General features: G+C 44.2%; 1 protein-coding gene across 3 annotated transcripts in view; it reads left to right on the top strand.

The window, feature by feature from the left end:
- The first annotated feature begins 11,215 nt into the window (after nt 1-11,215).
- Nucleotides 11,216-19,641, top strand: part of LOC137378147 (collagen alpha-1(XIV) chain-like) — a 194,997-nt gene continuing 186,571 nt past the window's right edge. For 2 of the 3 annotated variants that reach the window (XM_068048274.1, XM_068048272.1), the window contains exon 1: nt 11,216-11,328. In XM_068048274.1, coding sequence (XP_067904375.1) covers nt 11,244-11,328 — 85 coding nt within the window. In that variant the 5' untranslated portion in view covers nt 11,216-11,243. Of the gene's footprint in view, nt 11,430-19,641 lie in introns of all 3 variants that reach the window. The other variant, XM_068048273.1, reaches the window with a different exon arrangement.

The raw sequence follows: 19,641 nt of genomic DNA, 5'->3' as shown, positions 1-19,641 counted from the left end.
CCTGGGGCGTTCCCAGCTGTTCCTTCTTGTCCCCGGCTACTTGTCTTCCTTTCACTCTCCCACTTTCTATCCTTGTCGGGTTTATGGGGGTGACGGACAAATTCACAAGTTCAAAATCATCTGCAATCTCTGCTGCTTGCCTAGCTTTCAAAACTTTCAGGTTATCTATATGTGTTCTCACTACTGAAGGAATGGAATTTTTAAACTCTTCTAAGAGAATCAATTCTCGAAGGTTCTCATACGTGGTTTCTATCTTTAATGCCCGTATCCAATGGTCAAAATTCATTTGCTTCACCTTCTCAAATTCTAAATTTGTCTGCCCAGTCAATCTCCGTAAAGTTCCTAAACTTCTGATGGTAAGCTTCAGGGACTAACTCATACGCAGCGAGAATAGCCTTTTTTGCCATCTCATAATCTGCAGAAGCCTCTTCAGAAAGCATGGCATAGGCTTCATGAGCTCTCCCTACCAGCCTGCCCTGAATAAGCAATGTCCAGCTTTCTTTTGGCCATTTCATCTGTTTGGCTATTTTTTCAAAAGATATGAAAAATGTCCCTATGTCCCTTTCCTCGAACTTAGGAAGAGCCTGTATAAATTTCACAACTTCTCGCTGGGTTCTGATCTAAATTCATATTCTTCCTGGCCCGAATTTTCCCTGGATTTAAGACTACCCCTTTGTCTTAGTTCCATCTCTTTTAACTTAAATTCCCTCTCTTCGCTTTCACACTCTCTCTGAAGTTCGAGTTTTCGTATTTCTAACTGAATCCTAGCCAATACCACTGCATCACTGTCGGATCTACTACCTTCTTGTTCCTCGTATTGCCCTTCAACTGTATTATCCTCATCATCATCTTCTTCTAATAATTCCAAATGTTCGGCTATGAATCCAATTATCCCTGCATTTTTGGCACCTGACTTCAATTCCAACCCCAATTTCACTGCCAATTCTTTTAACATTCTTAGTTAAAGTTATCAAGTCACTCAGGGAAACATTCTGCTTTCCCAAAAACTCTGCTAAAACCACTAATGCCATAACAATGCTATAGACTGTACCTTATCATACAAGAGACCTGGTTTTTTAAATTTCTTTGTAATTGGTGTCAGATTTAGATCCCAACAATCAAGTTTCCAATTGATAAGATCCCAGACTCAAGAGCAATTAATCTGATGCCAAATGCAAGACCCCAATTTAAATGTTATACCGGAGATGAGTAATTACTATGATTCCAAATGTGAGCCCTCAAAATTTGTCTGATTCTGATCCCAGGTGCGAACCACCGAATTAAATATGATTCAACTGCAAGCGAGCCCCCAATTAAGATATGATTCAAATCCCAAATAATATGTTATTCAAATCTTGAGCGAGCCCCCAATTAATATGTTATTCAAATCCCGGACGAGCCCCCATAAATATGTTATGACCGACCGCTCCTGTCAAAGCCCCCAATCAAAATATATAATTCTGATTGTGGTGGGACCAATGTACTGTTAATTCAATCCCGTTGTTCCACAGATCGGATAACATATCATTTAAAAGCTTTCCAAATTAAAGGAAGACCCACCAAATTGTACCATCTATTAACCCCCGATTGAGGCTAACCAAACCAGGTGTCTTTAAATCAACAAATTAACTCTTTAATTAAAAGAACTAAATTCTTAAACAATATGAACATTTAAAAATAGAAACATTGGAGTCCTTGCAAATTTACAGTCCAATGTTGTTCGAAGTCCCTCGTAGAATGTCTGAAGCGGGAAAAAAGGTTCTTCCACAGTAGAACAGTCCGTAGTCTAACTTCAGTAGGTGATGCTTTCCTTCTCCAGCGAATTTCAACAATTAACAACTTGCAAACACTTTCAATGGAATCAATCTGACTTTAGAGCTTTTCAAGGGATAAAAGATTGTGACAGTCTAACTTCTCTTTCTTCAGTTTAAACTACCAGAGATCTCTGTCTTTGCTTGACTACTTAGAATTTCGAGAAATAATAATGAAACAGACAAGAATCCTATGTCCTTCAATTTAAATGGTTGAGAGCTCTTTTTCAGTGCTGACACCACAGCTGTCTGTCTTCTACCTGTGTTCAGTTAGGACAAACTGTCTTACTAACTGCTAGTTCAAACTGAATTGTAACAAATGTATCGCATCAGGCTGACCCCCAAATGGCTGTTTCCATAGTATCGAGAATGCGCTCTTTGAATCGCAGTCTCCAAATGGCCGTTCCTAAGGCAATGAAAATGCACCTTCCTATAACTCCTAAGGCTTGCAGGCTCTTAAAGCAATACTGATCCCTTGCAAGCCTGAAAGGTAAACGGCATATTCCGATAAAAAAACTACAGGACCATGACAGTCTATCTTAATTGAAGTGCAGTAAGGTAGTTATCAAAACATCCTGTCTCATAGCCAAGCCATTTCTGCTATTGTTGTTACATAGAAACATAGAAAAATAGGAGCAGGAGTAGGCCACTCGGCCCTTCGAGCCTGCACCACCATTCAATACGATCATGGCTGATCATCCAAACTCAGTACCCTGTTCCCACTTTCTCCCCGTATCCCTTGGTCCCTTTAGTCCTAAGAACTATATCTAACCCTTTCTTGAATATACTTAATGATTTGGCCTCAACTGCTTTCTTTGGTAGATAATTCCATAGGTTCACCACTCTCTGGGTGAAGAAATCCCTCCTCATCTCAGTCCTAAATGGCTTACCCCTTATCTTTAGACTGTGACCCTGGTCCTGGACTCCCCCGCCATTGGGAACAGCCTTCCTGCATCTAGTTACAGTAGACACCGTCTTCCACCATCGCTCCAATACAGCATACAAATATACATTTCACATAACAGCATGATTCCAAACACAACGTCCATAACTTAATTCTAATATACATTGATACATATACAAAGTATAACAATTCCCGAGCATAACCACAATATCACTTAAAATCATTCTACTTTAAAATATAGCACCTCATGTGAATTGTATCAGGCCATAACTGGTATAGATTCATCCAACGATTAAACACGGCAGTTGTTAACCCCTTAGTTCCCACATCACAAATAACTTGAGCAAAGCTAAGGGAAATCAATGTTTTATTTTTCAAATTCCTAAAACTGCTTTAAATTTAAGCATGCTGTACAATTACATAGAATTACATAGAATATATAGCACAGAATCAGGCCATTTGGCCCAACCACTCTGTGCTGGTGTTTATACTCCACATGTGTGTCCTCCCATTCCATCTACCTCATCCAGCCTTTCAGCAAAACTTTCTATTCCCTTTTCTCTCATGTAATTGTCTAGTTTCCTTTTGAAAGTGTATAAGCCATTTGTCTTAACCACTTTCAGCAGTAGCGAGTTCCACATTCCAACCATTCTCTGAGTAAAGAAATTTCTCTTTATTTTCCTGTTGGACTTATTAGTAATTATCTAATATTTATGGCCCTTAGTTATTCTCTCCACATCTATCCTGTTCAACTCATCCATAATTTTAAAAACACCCATCCAGTCGCTTCGAAGTCTTCTCTTTTATAAAGAAAGAAGCACCAACCATTTCAATCTTTCCTGATAGCTGTAACCTGTCAGTTCTGCTACCATCCTTCTAAATCTCTTTTTCACTTTCTCCAGTGCTTCTATGTCCTTTTTATAGAATGGAGACCAGAACTCTGCATGGTACTCTAAGTGCAGCATGACCAGGGTCCTACACAAGTTTAATATGAAAACAGAAAATGCTGGAAATACTCATCAGGTCAGGCATCATCTGTGGAGAGAGAAATAGAGTTACCGTTTCAGGTCAATAACCTTTTAACAGAACCCAGAATCCATTGGATCTGATGAAAGGCTATTGACCTGAAATGTTGGGTTGAATTTTGTGACTAGGCCGCAGGTTTCGATGTCGGGACCAGAAGCGGGTGCCTGCTATGGACTGCTGACTGCCTGCCATTGGCCACTGACTGCCTGGATAGCTGAACATTTAAAGGAAACTTGCAGCCACAATGGCAGAAGGAAAACCCTGGGTGGCCCCATGGTTTAGCGATACTTCCCTGCAGGCTCTCCTCCAGGCTGTAAGGGAAAGTGGGAGGTCCTCTTCCCCAGAGACAAGAGGAGGAGACTGGCCCACCTGACCAAGCAAGTCTGGAAGGAGATTGCAGAGGAGATCAGCAGCCATGAGATCACCCTAAGGACCTGGATATGGTGCCGCTAGCATGGCAATGACCTTATTCAATGCCAAGCTGACAACTCCATACCTCCTTTCCCTTTGGGTCTTGCATGTGGTGACATGATAGGGTGCATTTGATGGAGAGGTAGCGAGCTCCCCCACTCCCACCGCCAACCAGTCGGTGGTTATGAGGTCATGCATTAACATACGCTACCAGAGGCTGCATCTCGGTGAGAGGCACCGTCTATCATTGCTGACCCACACAAGGTCCCTCGAGAGTGGCTGCATGCAGGAGGCATTCATGTGCCTCCATCATGGACTGCTGAGTCCACCATCAGTGATGTGCTTGTCTCCTTGGGGAAACTGATAGTGTTTATCTACGTGCTTACAGGAGAAGATAGGCCATAACATAAAGGAAAAGATCAAGGCAGGCAGAGGGGTGCCATTTCTTTCCATCCTGATTCCCGTGGAGGAGGAGGCATTAGAGCTGGCAGGGCAGCACACTTGCTGTTCCATTGCTGATGGTGAGGCAGGAGTGCCCACCAAGTGGGTGAGTGAACGAGTGCAGGGGCACAAGGGTGAATCTGGAACACACAAGGAATAGTGCTCATGTGTCTATCTCTGGACACATGGAGTTCCACAGTAGGGATAATTGTAATGATGCAATGGGAAGCCCAGAACCCTTCAATCTATTTGTTCTCTCATGCAGGTCAGGGTCAGGCTGAACAGTGAAAGCCTGGAGAGACCGGAGGACAGCTGACCTCCTCCTCTGAGGAGGAATCTCAGAGGGTGAACCATCACATCATTTGACCGCACTCTCCACCAGTGCAGATACTGTCACGTCAGTGGGTATCCGTCCGTGGGTAGATTCAGGCACACAACCTGGTGAGTACAGCACAGATGTGCCCAAGCAGCTGACGGAAGCTGTGACAGCCAAGGCCACTGACAGTCGGTGGACTGTAGGAGGGCAGGCACATGCTGAGCCCCAGGCTGATGATGTGCCTCCGGAATCGTCAGCATCATCTCAAATGGTGCAGCTGCAGTATTAGTTAAGGGAACATCTGGCGGAGCTTCCAGAAGCTTATCGTACATAATGATGGAATTCTCTCCACTTGATGAGTGCAGCTCCGATAACACTCAGGAAGCTTGATACCATCCAGGACAAAGCAGCCCCCTTGATCAGCACCCCATCCACCCACCTTAAACATTCACTCCCTCCACCACTGGAGCACAGTGGCAGCAGTGTGTACCCTATGCAAGATTCACTGCAGCAACTCACCAAGCCTCCTTCAACAGCACCTTCCAAGGTATTGAAAGAGTGGTTAGTAAAGCATATGGGATCTTGGGCTTCATAAATAGAGGCAGAGAGTACAAAAGCAAGGAAGTTATGCTGAACCTTTATAAAGCTCTGGTTGGCCACAACTAGTATATTGCATCCAGTTCTGGTCACCACACTTTAGGAAGGATGTGAGGGTCCTTGACAGGGAGCAGTGGAGGTTTACCAGAATGGTTTCAGGGATGGGGCATTTTAGTTACAAGGTTAGCTGGGAAAAGCTGGGGTTGTTTTCCCTGGAGCAAAGGAGATTGAGGGGAGATTTGATTGAGGTGTACGGTGTACAAGATTATGACAGGCTTAGATAAATTAGACAAGGAAAAACTGTTTTCATTATCTGTTAGTACAAGGACTAAGGGACACAGATTGAAGGTTTTGCGCAAAAGATGCAGGGGGAATGTGAGGAAGAACTTTTTTACATCGTGAGTGTTAATGACCTGGAACTCACTGCCAATGAGGGTTGTGGAAATGGAGACAATCAATGGTTTCAAAAGGAAATCGGATGGCACTTGAAGGAAATAAACTTACAGGGCTACAGGGATCGAGTAGGGGAGTGATCTGGTTCTTCGGAGAGCTGGCATGGACTCAATGGGCCGAATGGCCTCCTTCTGTCATAAATTACTCTATAACTCTATGACCTCCAAGTTCCCCTTCAAGTCACAAACTATCCTGACTTGGAACTATATCACCGTTCCTTCACTATTGCTGGGTCTAAAACCTGGAATTCCCTTCCTAACAGCACTGTGGGTGTACTTATCCCACATGGACTGCAGCAGTTGAAGGCTGCTCACCACCACCTTCTCAAAGGCAATTAGGGGTGGGCAATAAGTGCTGGTTTAGCAAGTGACACCCATATCCCATGAAAGAATAAAAAAAAGTTAATTGCCTTAATTACTTTCCAGCTGCATTGATGTGCGAAGTCCACCATCCGTGTCACCGCTGTCAGTGAAATGCAGAAACGATGTTAAAATCATGAGGGGTCTGGACAGAGTAGATAGGGAGAAACTGCTCCTATTAGCGGAAGAATCCAGAATCAGAGGACACCGATTGAAGGCAATTGGCAAAAGAAGCAACGCGACAAGAGGAAAAACTTTTTTATGCAGCGAATGGTTAGGATCTGAAATGCACTGCCTGAGAGTGTGGTGGAGGCAGATTCAATCGAGGCCTTTAAAAGGGAGTTCGATAATTATCTGAAGAGAAAAAAAATTGCAGGGCTATGGGGAAAAGGCAGGAAAGTGGGACCAGGTGAGGTGCTCTTGCAGAGAGCTGGCATGGACACAATGGGCCGAATGGCCTTCTTCTGTGTTGTAACTATTCTATGACTATATTCTAAGATGTCAGACTTCCGGATGGATGTCTTCCCTTCTGACTTAACGCCCCCCACTCCCCATCTTCTAGCGCATTCCAAAAGGCCCTGTAAAATTCTGGTCTTTAACTCTCTTTCTTTCTCTACTAATGCTGCCTGAATTCTATACCCTTAGAAATAAATCCTAGTGCTTTGTTTGCATTTTAATTGCTTTTTCCGATCTGCAGTTTTGCATTTAATTGTTTGTTTACGTATAGTTTGCCTTTGCTCTTCTACCCCATTCAGTTTCTTACTTTCTAAGGTTTAGGTGATGTTTCTATTTTTCCTACAAAGTGAATCATCCCAAAGTTCAGCTGCCACTTTAACTGCCCGGTTTAACTGCAAGTTTTTAAAACTGTCTTCTTGAGTTTTCTAATGTCTTCTTGCACAATGTATACATTTACCGAGCTTCCAGAAATATATTTTGGGAAAGTAGTAGTTTAGGATATTTTGGTCAGGCTGACCACTGCATTGGCAGTTTAATTGATGCTTCAGACATTGCAAACATTTCCATGAGTGTACAAGGTTTTGGTGAGACCACATCTGGAATATTGTGTGCAGTTTTGATCTCCACATTTAAGAAAGGATATACTTGCACTGGAGGCGGTACAACAAAGGTTCACTAAATTGGTCCCTGGGTTGAAGGGGTTGTCCTATGATGAGAGTATTTTTTTAAATGCATTCATGGGATGTGGGTGTCGCTGGCCAGGCCAGCATTTGTTGCCCATCCCTAATTGCCCATGAGATGGTGGTAGTGAGCTGCCTTCTTGAACTGCTGCAGTCCATGTGGGGTAGGTACATCCACAGTGCTGTTAGGAGGGGAGTTCCAGGATTTTGACCCAGCGACAGTGAAGGAACGGCAATATAGTTCCAAGTCAGGATGGTGTGTGACTTGAAGGGGAGGTGCAAGAGGTAATGTTCCCATGCATTTGCTGCTCTTGTCCTTCTAGTTGGTAGAGGTCGCGGGTTTGGAAGGTGCTGTCCAAGGAGCTTTGGTGCATTGCTGCAGTGCATCTTGTAGATGGTACACACTGCTGCCACTGTGCATCAGTGGTGGAGGGAGTGAATGTTTGCGGATGGGGTGCCAATCAAGCGGGCTGCTTTGTCCTGGATGGTGTTGAGCTTCTTGAGTGTTGCTGGAGCTGCACCCATCCAGGCAAGTGGAGAGTAGTCCATCACACTCCTGACTTGTGCCTTGTAGATGGTGGACAGGCTTTGGGGAGTCAGGAGGTGAGTTACTCGCCGCAGGATTCCTAGCCTCTGTCCTGCTCTTGTAGCCATGGTATTTATATGGCTCCTCCAGTTCAGTTTCTGGTCAATGGTAGCCCCTAGGATGTTGATAGTGGGGGATTCAGCGATGATAATGCCTTTGAATGTCAAGGGGAGATGGTTAGATTCTCTCTTGTTGGAGATGGTCATTGCCTGGCACTTGGGTGGCATGAATGTTACTTGCCACTTTTCAGCCCAAGCCTGGATATTGTCTAGGTCTTGCTGCATTTCTACACGGACTGCTTCAGTATTTGAGGAGTCGCGAATGGTGCTGAACATTGTGCAATCATCAGCGAACATCCCCACTTCTGACCTTATGATTGAAGGAAGGTCATTGATGAAGCAGTTGAAGATGGTTGGGCCTAGGACACTACCCTGATGAACCCCTGCAGTGATGTCCTGGAGCTCAGATGATTGACCTCCACCAACCACAACCATCTTCCTTTGCGCTAGGTATGACTCCAACCAGCGGAGAGTTTTTCCCCTAATTCCCATTGACCTCAGTTTTGCTCGGGCTCCTTGATGCCATACTTGGTCAAATACTGCTTTGATGTCAAAGGCAGTCACTCTCACCTCACCTCTTGAGTTCAGCTCTTTTGTCCATGTTTGTACCAAGGCTGTAATGAAGTCAAGAGCTGAGTGGTGCTGGCGGATCATAAACTGAGCATCACTGAGCAGGTTATTGCTAAGCAAGTGCTGCTTGATGGCACTGTTGCTGACACCTTCCATCACTTTACTGATGATTCAGAGTAGGCTGATGGGGCAGTAATTGACTGGGTTGGTCTTGTCCTGCTTTTTGTTTATCAGACATACCTCGGCAATTTTCCACATTGCAGGGTAGATGCCAGTGTTGTAGCCGTACTGGAACAGCTTGGCTAGGAGCACAGCAAGTTCTCGAGCACAGGTCTTCAGTACTATTGCCAGAATATTGTCAGGGCCCATAGCCTTTTCAGTATCCAGTGCCTTTAGTCGTTTCTTGATATCACGCGGAGTGAATCGAATTGGCTGAAGTCATAGAGTCATAGAGTTATACAGCAGAGAAACAGGCCCTTCAGCCCATCATGTCCGTGCCAACCATCAACCACCTAACTATTTAATTTAGTCTGGCATCTGTGCTGCTGGGGACTTCAGGAGGATGCCGAGATGGATCATCACCACGGCACTTCTGGCTGAAGATTGTTGCAAATGCTTTAACTTTATCTTTTGCACTGATGTGCTGGGCTCCCCCTTCATTGAGGATGGAGATATTTGTGGAGCCACCTCCTCCAGTTAGTTGTTTAATTGTCCACCACCATTCAAGGCTGGATATGGCAGGACTGCAGAGCTTAGGTCTGAACCGTTGGTTATGGGATCGCTTAGCTCTGTCTATTGCATGCTGCTTACGCAGTTTGGCACGCAGATAGTCCTGTGTTGTAGCTTCTTCAGGTTGACACCTCATTTTGAGGTATGCCTGGTGCTGCTCCTGGCATGCTCTCCTGCACTCTTCATTGAGCCATGGTTGGTCTCCTGGCTTGATGGTAATGGTAGAGTGGGGGATATGCCGGGCCATGAGGTTACAGATTGTGGTTGAGTGCAATTCTGCTTCTGCTGATGGCCTACAGCACCTCATGGATGTCCAGTTTTGCATTGCTAGATCTGTTAGAAATCTATCCCGTTTATCATGGTGGTCATGCCACACAACACGATGGAGGATATCCTCAATGTGAAGGCAGGACTTCGTCTCCACAAGGACTGTGTGGTGGTCACTCTTACCAATACTGTCATGGACAGGTGCATCTGCGGCAGGCAGATTGGTGAGGGAGAGGTCAAGTATGTTTTTCCCTCTTGTTGGTTCCCTCACCACCTGCTGCATATCCAGTCTGGCAGCTATGTCCTTTAGGACTTGGCCAGCTTGGTCAGTAGTGGTGCTACCAAGCCACTCTTGGTGATGGACATTGAAGTCCCCCATCCAGACTACATTCTGTGCTCTTGCCACCCTCAGTGCTTCCTCCAAGTCTTGTTCAACATGGAGGAGTACTGACTCATCAGCTGAGGGAGTGTGGTAATCAGCAGGAGGCTTCCTTGTCCATGTTTGACTTGATGCCATGAGACTTCATGGGGTCCGGAGTCGATGTTGAGGACTCCCAGGGCAACTCCCTCCCGACTGTATACCACTGTGCCACCACCTCTGCTGGGTCTGTGCTGCTGGTGGGACAGGACATAACCAGGAATGGTGATGGCAGTGTCTGGGACATTGTCAGGATGAGTAAATTGGGCCTATACTCTCATGTGTTTAGAAGAATGAAAGGCAATCTCATTGGAACATACAAGATTCTGAAGGGGATGGATAGGGTAGACACTGGGAGATTGTTTCCACTGGTCGAGGAATCTAAAACATGGGGGCACAGTTTCAGGATAAGGGGTTGATCATTTAGGACTGAGATGAGGAGAAATTACTTCACTCAAAGGGTTGTGAATCTTTGGAATTCTCCACCCCAGAGGGTTGTGGGTGCTCCATGGTTGAATACATTTAAGGCTGGGATAGACAGATTTTGGTGTCTCGGGGAATCAAGGCATATGGCGAGCAGGTGGGAAAGTGGAGTTGAGGCCAAAGGTCAGCCACGATGGTATTGACTGGTGGAGCAGGCTCCATGTGCTCTTTAGTCTACTCCTGCTTCTATTTCTTCTGTTCCTGTGTATTTGAGTGGGAGTTGGCTTGGAGAGCTTTGGTGAACAGGCCAGGTGTTGCTGGGTATAAACAGGCCATCTGGTTGCCAATATTACATTGTCAGTGACGAGTGTGTTGAATTTTTTTGGAGAGTCTAAATATTGGAAACTTCACAAGTGCTTGTTAGTAATTATTCGAAAGTATTTTTGATGTCTGTCATATCCTTATTTGGATAAAGCCGCTGATATTTGCCTCCTTTGTAGAAGGTTCTGAACTTAAATACTTTTTTTTTACAACTTACCAGAATGGTCAGTTAGAATGTTGTTTGGGTTTTGTAGGTACATTCAGAAACAAACTTTTTCCGGACAGATAGGCTATTCGGCGTTGAAATGGTTAATAAACAGTTGCTTCGTCACTGAGGGGCAGATCCACACTATTTTTTATTGGATGACGCACCCCTGAGTATCGTAGCTTCAGGAAAACATCAAGTTATAAACTGAATGATCACTCTGGATCCAAACTCCTCTTCAACAAGTGCAGTGTACGGAATATGCCATCGAATAAACGAGTTGTGGAAGGATCCAAGTAAGTTTGGCAGCGGCAAAGCTCCCGCTGTGAGAGGGAAGCCGGGTATATATGCAGCATCAGAAGAACACAAGACCAGGGGATTGTCAGCGCTCCAACAGGTAGAATTCCTTTATGTTCAATAAATTATTCCCAGATGAATGTGAGGTGTTTAGTTAAGGGGAGAAGTTATTTATTTATTACTGGGGGTCACCTATTATCGATGTAGCAGCCGTTTTTTGTAAAAATACAGACCAATACATAACAAATATACAAAACAAGATTCAAATAACAGTATATATAAAAACGCAAGAATTTAAGATATAGGTCCTTAAAAATTGTTTAGTATATATTCTGGCATTTTTGGGTTCTTATAGATATCTTCATGCAAGGAAAAGGACACGTGAAGAATGAAAGTAGCTTGTTCCTAATATGCCGTTAATTGAGTCTTAGTACCTGAATGTTTAAATCAGCCAAATAGTCGTTTAGTGTTGACTTCACAGCATAAACTCAGCTGCACAGAAAAAGCTTTGGAACTTTCACATCTGCAGTTTCAAATATATTCAGTTTCTACTGGCAACAAATATTTTACCTTCTCAGCCATAGAAGAAATTACTTTATCAAATAAATTTACTCTAATCCTTTTTCCATTACAGTCGTATCAATGGTTCTTTGCACAATTGTGGTAGTTTTTTTTATACTTTACAAAATCTGACTTCTGTGTGTTTAAACAAAAAATAGTGTCAACACAAACGGACACGACTATCTAAAATGAGAAATATTTATTATCTTGAACTATTGACCTATTGGGTGAGACTTTTTCCGATGTTAAGAGAGATTGACCAGTGTTAGGTAGAAAAGTATAGATAAAATGAGGTCAAATAAATGCTTTTCATGTGAAATGCATTGCAATGTTTAGAGTTTGAAAATACAACTAGAATCTAAAGTTAAAATACAAGATTAATAAAAACTGTATAGAAAGTTATAATTTTATTACTGAGGATTTATTTTCATTGTGAAAATTGAAACTCCTTCAGACCTACTTTACACTTAAGAGACTTACTTTTCTATCATTGTGACTTTTTAATTAATGCTTTCAAGCAATGCAATAGTGACATTGTAGCAGTTTGAGATGCTGTCTAGGCGGAAGTCTTATGCTGGTTCGAGTTGATACTACATAGTACATGGAGGTAATTTCAGGGAGATGCATTGCTGATGGCATAGATTGCTGAATGAGCTATAATACACAATTCTTTGAGGCTCCATACTGGAGTGGAGCCTCACAAAATTATCCCAACATTACTCCAGTACCCTGCCAACCCCGGTTTTATAAACTTCTCAGGAGGTCCACTGCGCCTCCTGGGCACTTTACAAACTAAAGAAGAGCTTATTCAAATGTTTTAATGCTCTTAATCACTCTCTTTTACTGGCTGGATGTGAAGCTCTGTGTGGGTTTTTATGCATGGATGTACAGAGCTGTCACTGAGTTAGGAGCAAAGGATTCATAGTCAGGAAAGACTGGGTGGAGGGGGGGAGACTTGTATTTATATAGCACCTGTCCCAACCTCAGGATGTCCTAAAGCATTTTATAGCCAATTCAGTATTTTTAAAGAAAATGTTGTCAATGTTGTACTGCAGGAAACTATAAATTAGATGCTCTGGCTGTGAAATAATCATGTTGCTACCAGTTTGAGATAACTACAGCCTTAATTAGTTGTCTGTTGAAAAGGATATGCTAGAATTTGATGGTGATGGGTGGTCATTTTAATGTAACTTGCTTGGCGGGAAGATGATGGAATCCAGGCCATTTCATCCTCCACCCCATTTTACTCCCCAAAGTGAAGAAAAACTCCAGAGCAGATTTAATGGGGCAAAGAGGTGGTCGAGGCAGGAACCCTCACAACATTTAAGAACTATTTAGATGAGCACTTGAAATGCCATAGCATACAAGGCTACGGGCCAAGTGCTGGAAAATGGGATTAGAATAGTTAGGTGCTTGATGGCCGGCACAGACACGATGGGCCGAAGGACCTGTTTCTGTGCTGTATAACTCTATGACTTTAAATGGCCACCTTCTACACTGAGACATTTGATGTTTTTCTAATATATTTGTGGAAAATCAAAGCCTCTTTGGGATAATTACTTTGTTTTGTTTCAGAACTGAAGATTTACAGGGTGGAAAATGTCAAATTCTTTATAAGTTTGACTTTGGCACAGGTTTGTTTTGATATAATTAAGATCCACGTGTAGGAACATGCTGTAGTTGGGAGCAGTAGCACTCTGGTTTGGGAGTTCGCTGTATAATGTGTTATCTTTGTAACTCGGGATCTGCACAGAAAACTTTTAAAATGCTGAGTTTTTCGCACATTTCTGAAATGGAGCATTTTCTTTAGTAGCTATGCTTCACAGCTTGTAGCTACACCTCTATGAATGTAATAAATCAAATACCTGTTAATCTAGTAAAAGATGAGATGTGAGGTCTGCACAAGGGTGCCTGAGGAGTTTTTAAAGGTGAGAAGCAGGTCTGTTGCATTTCCCCTTGCTGCTGCTGTAAAAGAGTCATCATGATTAGAGCTTTAGGGAAGTGTTCCTGTAATAAAATGACAAGAACGTTTAGTGACTATAGTACAAAAAAGGAGTGTGGAAAACAATGTCGTTTACACATGTTCACCTGTCTAGATTGACAAACCTTGAAGGTCCTTAGTAAATTACTTATCTTCCAAAATCACTACATATCACAAAAAAACCTCAATAAAACAAAAGTGACTATGAACATATGAAATATGTAGCCATTCAGTGTTGTAGCACTTATCAGTGACCCATGCTTACATCTAGTGAGGCCCTGCATTGGTGAGGAAGACAGTAGTCCAATGAGTTGCAATGCTCCACAGCTTTATTTGCCTCAAAAATATTTCCCCTCTCTTGAATGTGATTTATGCTGGGATATTGTTCAAAGATTTACAGCATCCTCCGGTGCCTTTCCCGAAAAGAGCCATTCTTGTGAGAAGTTAGGCAGTGAATGTTGACAAGTTATTTGTCTGGGGGAGGGGTAGAGAAGATTGCAGTTGAGCCAGATCATATCCTTCTCCAGGTGGTGTGCACACACTTTTCTAGTGGGGCATCTGATTGATCTTCCTCTCTCTAGGCCAGGAATGCTGATAATGATTGTAATGCCTGAATATAAATCAACACAGATAAAGGATTAGACTTTTCTCTTCCCTGTGTGTCAGTACTACACTGCACAGCACAATTATGCGATAAGACAGTATTGCACACATTTAAAAAAAATAAATTTCTAACATATAAACACTGGGCGAGGAGCCCCAGTTTTCCTTTTAAATTGCTCCATTTGACAAGCTTTACTGTTAAAGGGAGATTGTTGTTTGGTAGTCAAATTAACAGAAAAAAGCAATCAATAAAATGGGAGGATAAATCTGCATTTAAAAGACAACATGTAGCTGAAAGCGATTGAATCTGTTTGTTCACAATGACTTCTTTTCCTTCAATTTAACCCAATACATTTGATTAGGGATGTTATTATAAAAGTGCTCCAATCAATACATTCCATTCCATGGGGAATGTAATTATATAGGGGGGAATTTTATGGGGCCTGAAAGAGTGGATTTTGTGGCGGACAGGGTGACTTAATTAGGTGGGAGGTGATATTTCAATTTCCTGACAGCGGGTTCAATTTTAAAGATTAAATTAGTGGCTTGTTTGTGGCAGTTCGGCCATGACGCTGTCATGTGGTGGGTTCCAACTTTTCATACATTTACATACCAAGAATACGCATTACCTTATAATTATTTGAAATTAATTGTTTAAAGGTGGCGTGCAACAGTCGGCTTTGTGCAGTTGTGCCTGAGGACAGTGGTTTTCTTGAACTCTTCGGCACAAGGAAGAGCAACATTGGAACGGATGTTTGGCACCAGATTTGAGACTATCAAGGACGCTTCTTTTGGGGTGGGGGTGTGTGTGATTGGAGAGGATGGGGCATTTGATGCCTGGAGATGCAGAAGAGGGAATGATCTAACATTCAGGGTGTGGAGTCAATGGTGCTGGTGTTTGGAGGGGGGTGGTGTTGGAGCAGGTAATATATGTGAGGTGCATGATGGTCTAAAGGGAGGGGTCAGTACTGTCAACGTTGGGGTCATGTGGAGCGAACTCAGGGTGCTGGCTGGCAGAGGGAACAGTAACAGGGGCAATGGAATTCAGCAAGGGGGCAGACCAACAGTCATAGTCAGGAATTGGAAGGAATCGTAGGCCGGGGCACGGAATTAGGCAACTACATTAAGGTGGATAACTGGAGGTTCTAGGGTGAGAGTGGGCATATCGATGGTGACAGGTGTAGGCACAGAGGGGAGAGATGGCATGTAAACATCAATAATGATGCGGTCCAGGGTAATGGGGTCACAGAGGGAAGTTTCAAAGTAATGTTGGGTGGGTCAAGGGTGATGGGGGCAAGCTGGAAGATGCAGGAGGAGGGTGCAGGGTGGAGGAACTTACCTCGGATCTGATGCGCACCATTTTTCGAAATGAGATGATAAATCACGTGGGCATGCAAGGATTGCAGATCGAAGTGGGAGGAAGCCAGAGCTGGGTGGGTGGAGTTGCAGCTGTGCACAATGGGAGGCACCTACAATCTATCTGCTCAAGAGTTCAATGTTTCAGCATCGTGGGAAAACAAAGTTTAAGTTTAATGCTTGTTTCATTCAAGCAGTTACAAAGTTGCAAGACATGGGTCTCATCCACCCAATATTCTTGCTACCTCGAGAACAAGAGCGGAGGATGCGACTGGGAAGGGCTCTTGTCACTCAGCAGCTGATGCTGCAATGCCAGCAGCAGGCAGCACAAGAGGGGGAGGCTGCTCGGAATGATGTCCTCCAAGGAAGGCATCATAGAAGATGTACACTGGTGATTCAGCGCATCCTCAGGACAAGGACAAATTACCTTCAGATGTCAGAGAGGCAATGCCAGAGACATCTGAGGATGTCACGTGAAACGGTCACTGAAAGTTGTGGGGATCATTCAGCAAGACCTGCAACCACATGGTTTTGGTGGGATCCGCTTGCCAGTTACCTTCAAGGTGACTGAGGCACTTAAATCTTTTGCAAGTGGTGCTCAACGGGTGACATGTGTGGCATCTCACAGGCTGCCACTCACAGGTGTATAAGGGTGGTGATCAATACCCTATTTCATTGTACCAATGAATTCATCTATTTTCCAGTAGATGAGGACAGCCAGGCAGCACATCACCCGTTCCCCTAGAGCGCAAGGGGCGATTGACTTCACTCATGTGGTAGTTAGAGTTCCCTGGGATCAGACTGCTGCATTTGTGAATTGCAAAGGCTTTCACTCTTTGAACATTCAACTGGTTTGCGACCACAGGCGAAAAATCGTGCACCTCCATGCTTGTTTCCCAGGGAGCTGTCATGACGCATACATTTTGCGAAACTCTCAACCAACGGGGATTTTTAATGCACTAGCCCAAGTTGATGGCTGGATCCTGGGTGACAAGCATTACCCCCTTTGGACATGGTTGATAGCACCAGTGAGGCATCCTCAGAGCACAGCAGAAGATTGATACCATGCAGCTCACATCTCCAGCAGAGCCATCATCGAACACACCATTCGCTGAAAATGCACTTCCACTGCCTTGACCGGTCAGGAGGGGTTCTGCAGTACGCGCCAGGGAGGGTTTCGTGAATAGTCGTAGTCTGTTCTGCACTGCACAACCTGGCAATGCAGCAGGGACATATTTTGCAGGAGGAGGAGGAATGGGATGTGCACCACTCCTCCTTAGAGGATGATTTGGATCATCCTGAGGAGGAGCCCATTAATGTGAATGAGCCTTTAATGGCTGCTAGGGCCATTGAGAGACAAGCACGGGACATCAGGGCCAATCTTATATTTGGATGCCAAGAGTGAGGCACCTACATGATTACAGTTCCAATGCAATGTTGACCCACCCCTGTCAGCTTAAGCATTGCTCCAATCTAAAAACAAGCATCCTCTGCCATCTATAATTGCACTTGGAGTGGAGCTTTGCTGAACGCACTGGCTGTTGAATACTGCATCAGATCAAACCTGTGACAGACTTGGACATATGTCCGCCATCCAGTCATGACCACTCAATCAGAACCAGCTACACCATAATATCACTTTGAGTGCACCTGCACCTTCTAACATTTCCGAGTTGTCACTGAACTCGGACAAACTGCTTTGCAAGGCATAGAACAGAGGGCCTGCTGAGCCTACATATGAAGGCATGTTGCAACAACTGACTATTATAAAACTGCAAACTGCTACTAGCAGTCAGTGAAGACTGAAGGATCAAACTTCAAAGATAAAAGAAGAATGGCCATGTCTGTCACTCTTTTATAAGCATCAAAGCATGCAGCCATGAGGTGTGCCATTACATTTTGCTTCTTTACTCGGCAAGTCTCAATGAATGACGATAATATATTAAATAATAAATAAAATAAATGTATTGATAAATATTTACATGTCTAACAATTTTACTTTGACCACCCATGCCATGTTCATGCTCACGATTCTTTAATTTTCCTCTTCCAGCCACTGCGTCTTGGTGCTACCCTGACATTAGCAGCTGAGGTTGAGGCAATCTGTTCATTGTGCTGCCCTGTTGTCCTGGATGACCATGGCGGGTGTCCTCTGCAGGTTTGGGGCCTTGAGGGCTCCATCCTACTGGGGGTCTCCAGCACAGGCGCAAGAGCATCCCCTTTGGGCTCGCCTTCTGGAGGTAAGGGGGTCAATGCCAGCTGGGGGAAGGACAAGTTGCTGTTTGCCCTGGGGAGTGTCCTGAGAGGAAGATCCCAGGGCCGCTGGCACGTGCTCCTCCTCCATCTGGGTGCCCGATGTCACCTGCCTATCTCCCTGAGGAGAAGGAGCATCCGGAGGGAGGTCCAGGTGCCTCGTCCCCCTCTTGCTTAGCCACTGCTGCACAAAATCCATGGCTACAGCGATGGAATGAAGGTCAGAGCGCATATGGTCGAGTGCTCAACCCTCTCCATGGGGGAAGCTATACACTCACATGCCTGGGACATGCCAGACATTATGGCTTGCATGGACTCCTCCATCACCCACGCAAAGCTGTGCATGACATCTGGCATCTCTGACGTATTTTCCCCATGTGCTCACTGCATTTCCAACAAACTTCTTGTGGCCGCAAACAGAGGATTATCATCTGCGTGAGGCTCAGCAGGGGCCTGATCCCTATCAGACCTTTTGATTGTCAGGGGACCCAGCTGGCACATGTTCCCTCAGCTGCTGGGATGTGTCTGTGTTGTGCCCACCAGATTGTGATCCTGAATCTACGCGCAGACCCCCCACGGACCGTGTGTATGTAACTGCGCTGGCAGAGCTAGCAGAGGAGGCAGGTGACGGTTCACCCTCTGGGACATTGGCTTCATCTTACCTAGAGGTGGAGTCAACATTTTGCCAGCATCCCATCATGTGAACACAGGCACCTGCAATGGAGAACAAACAGAAGCATATTAAGCATCATCGCAGCATGAGCTCGTCACTTTTTCACACGATCCTGCTGTAGAAAGTGAGAGTCCCCTGTGGAGTCTCACTTGGGTTCGGAGCCATACTCTAGACTTAACAGGAATGAGTGATTCAACATTAAAAAATGTGTTAAAACAGTAATTTTATTGAGTAATTATTAAGTAATTATTAAACAATTATTAATGATAAAAAAGGAAAGATAACTTTATTAAAAAGGAAGGAAGGAAAAGAGTATAGAAAGACAAAAAAGCTTATAGCACTTTGCTATAACCCCAAATTCATCTGTTCACAACAGCTCCCTAAAATAGTACCATTCCCCGTTGGTACATACATCACCAATTCTCCAGAGGACCTTGCACAGGGGTGGACTCTCCGGTCAGTCACTCCGTCAACATCCCTTCCTCCGTAGTCTTCAATGGTTGACTAGTCCACTCCGGCTGCAGTCCCGAACGTTTGATGCTATGCCCCTGTAAGTCCAGTTTCTGGCTCTATTCCATCTTCCCAAGCTTTCCAATCCAGACTTTCTCAAAACAAAGGTCTGACAAGCATGCGTCCTTATCAAATTCTCACAGGCGCTAGAGGCCGTTCAGGCTGTTGACACATCCTTTGATGGTGTCTTTCACCTGCCATCAATTAGGTTATACTGTCCATCAGTTAAACTCCATCTTCTGACCACCCCATGTGCAAGGTTATCCATTGTCCTGGCTTGCAGTTCAAAGGTCATTGAATACCGTAAGAACTGACTTCTGTTTAAATAATGAGAAAGCAACGGTTATTTTCAAGAAGAGAAAATCAGTAGATTAT

Source organism: Heterodontus francisci, chromosome 16 (assembly GCF_036365525.1).
Source record: "Heterodontus francisci isolate sHetFra1 chromosome 16, sHetFra1.hap1, whole genome shotgun sequence".
Taxonomy (NCBI): Eukaryota; Metazoa; Chordata; class Chondrichthyes; order Heterodontiformes; family Heterodontidae; genus Heterodontus; species Heterodontus francisci.
Note: the sequence above shows the minus strand (reverse complement) of the source record. Positions and strands in the feature narration are given on the sequence as shown.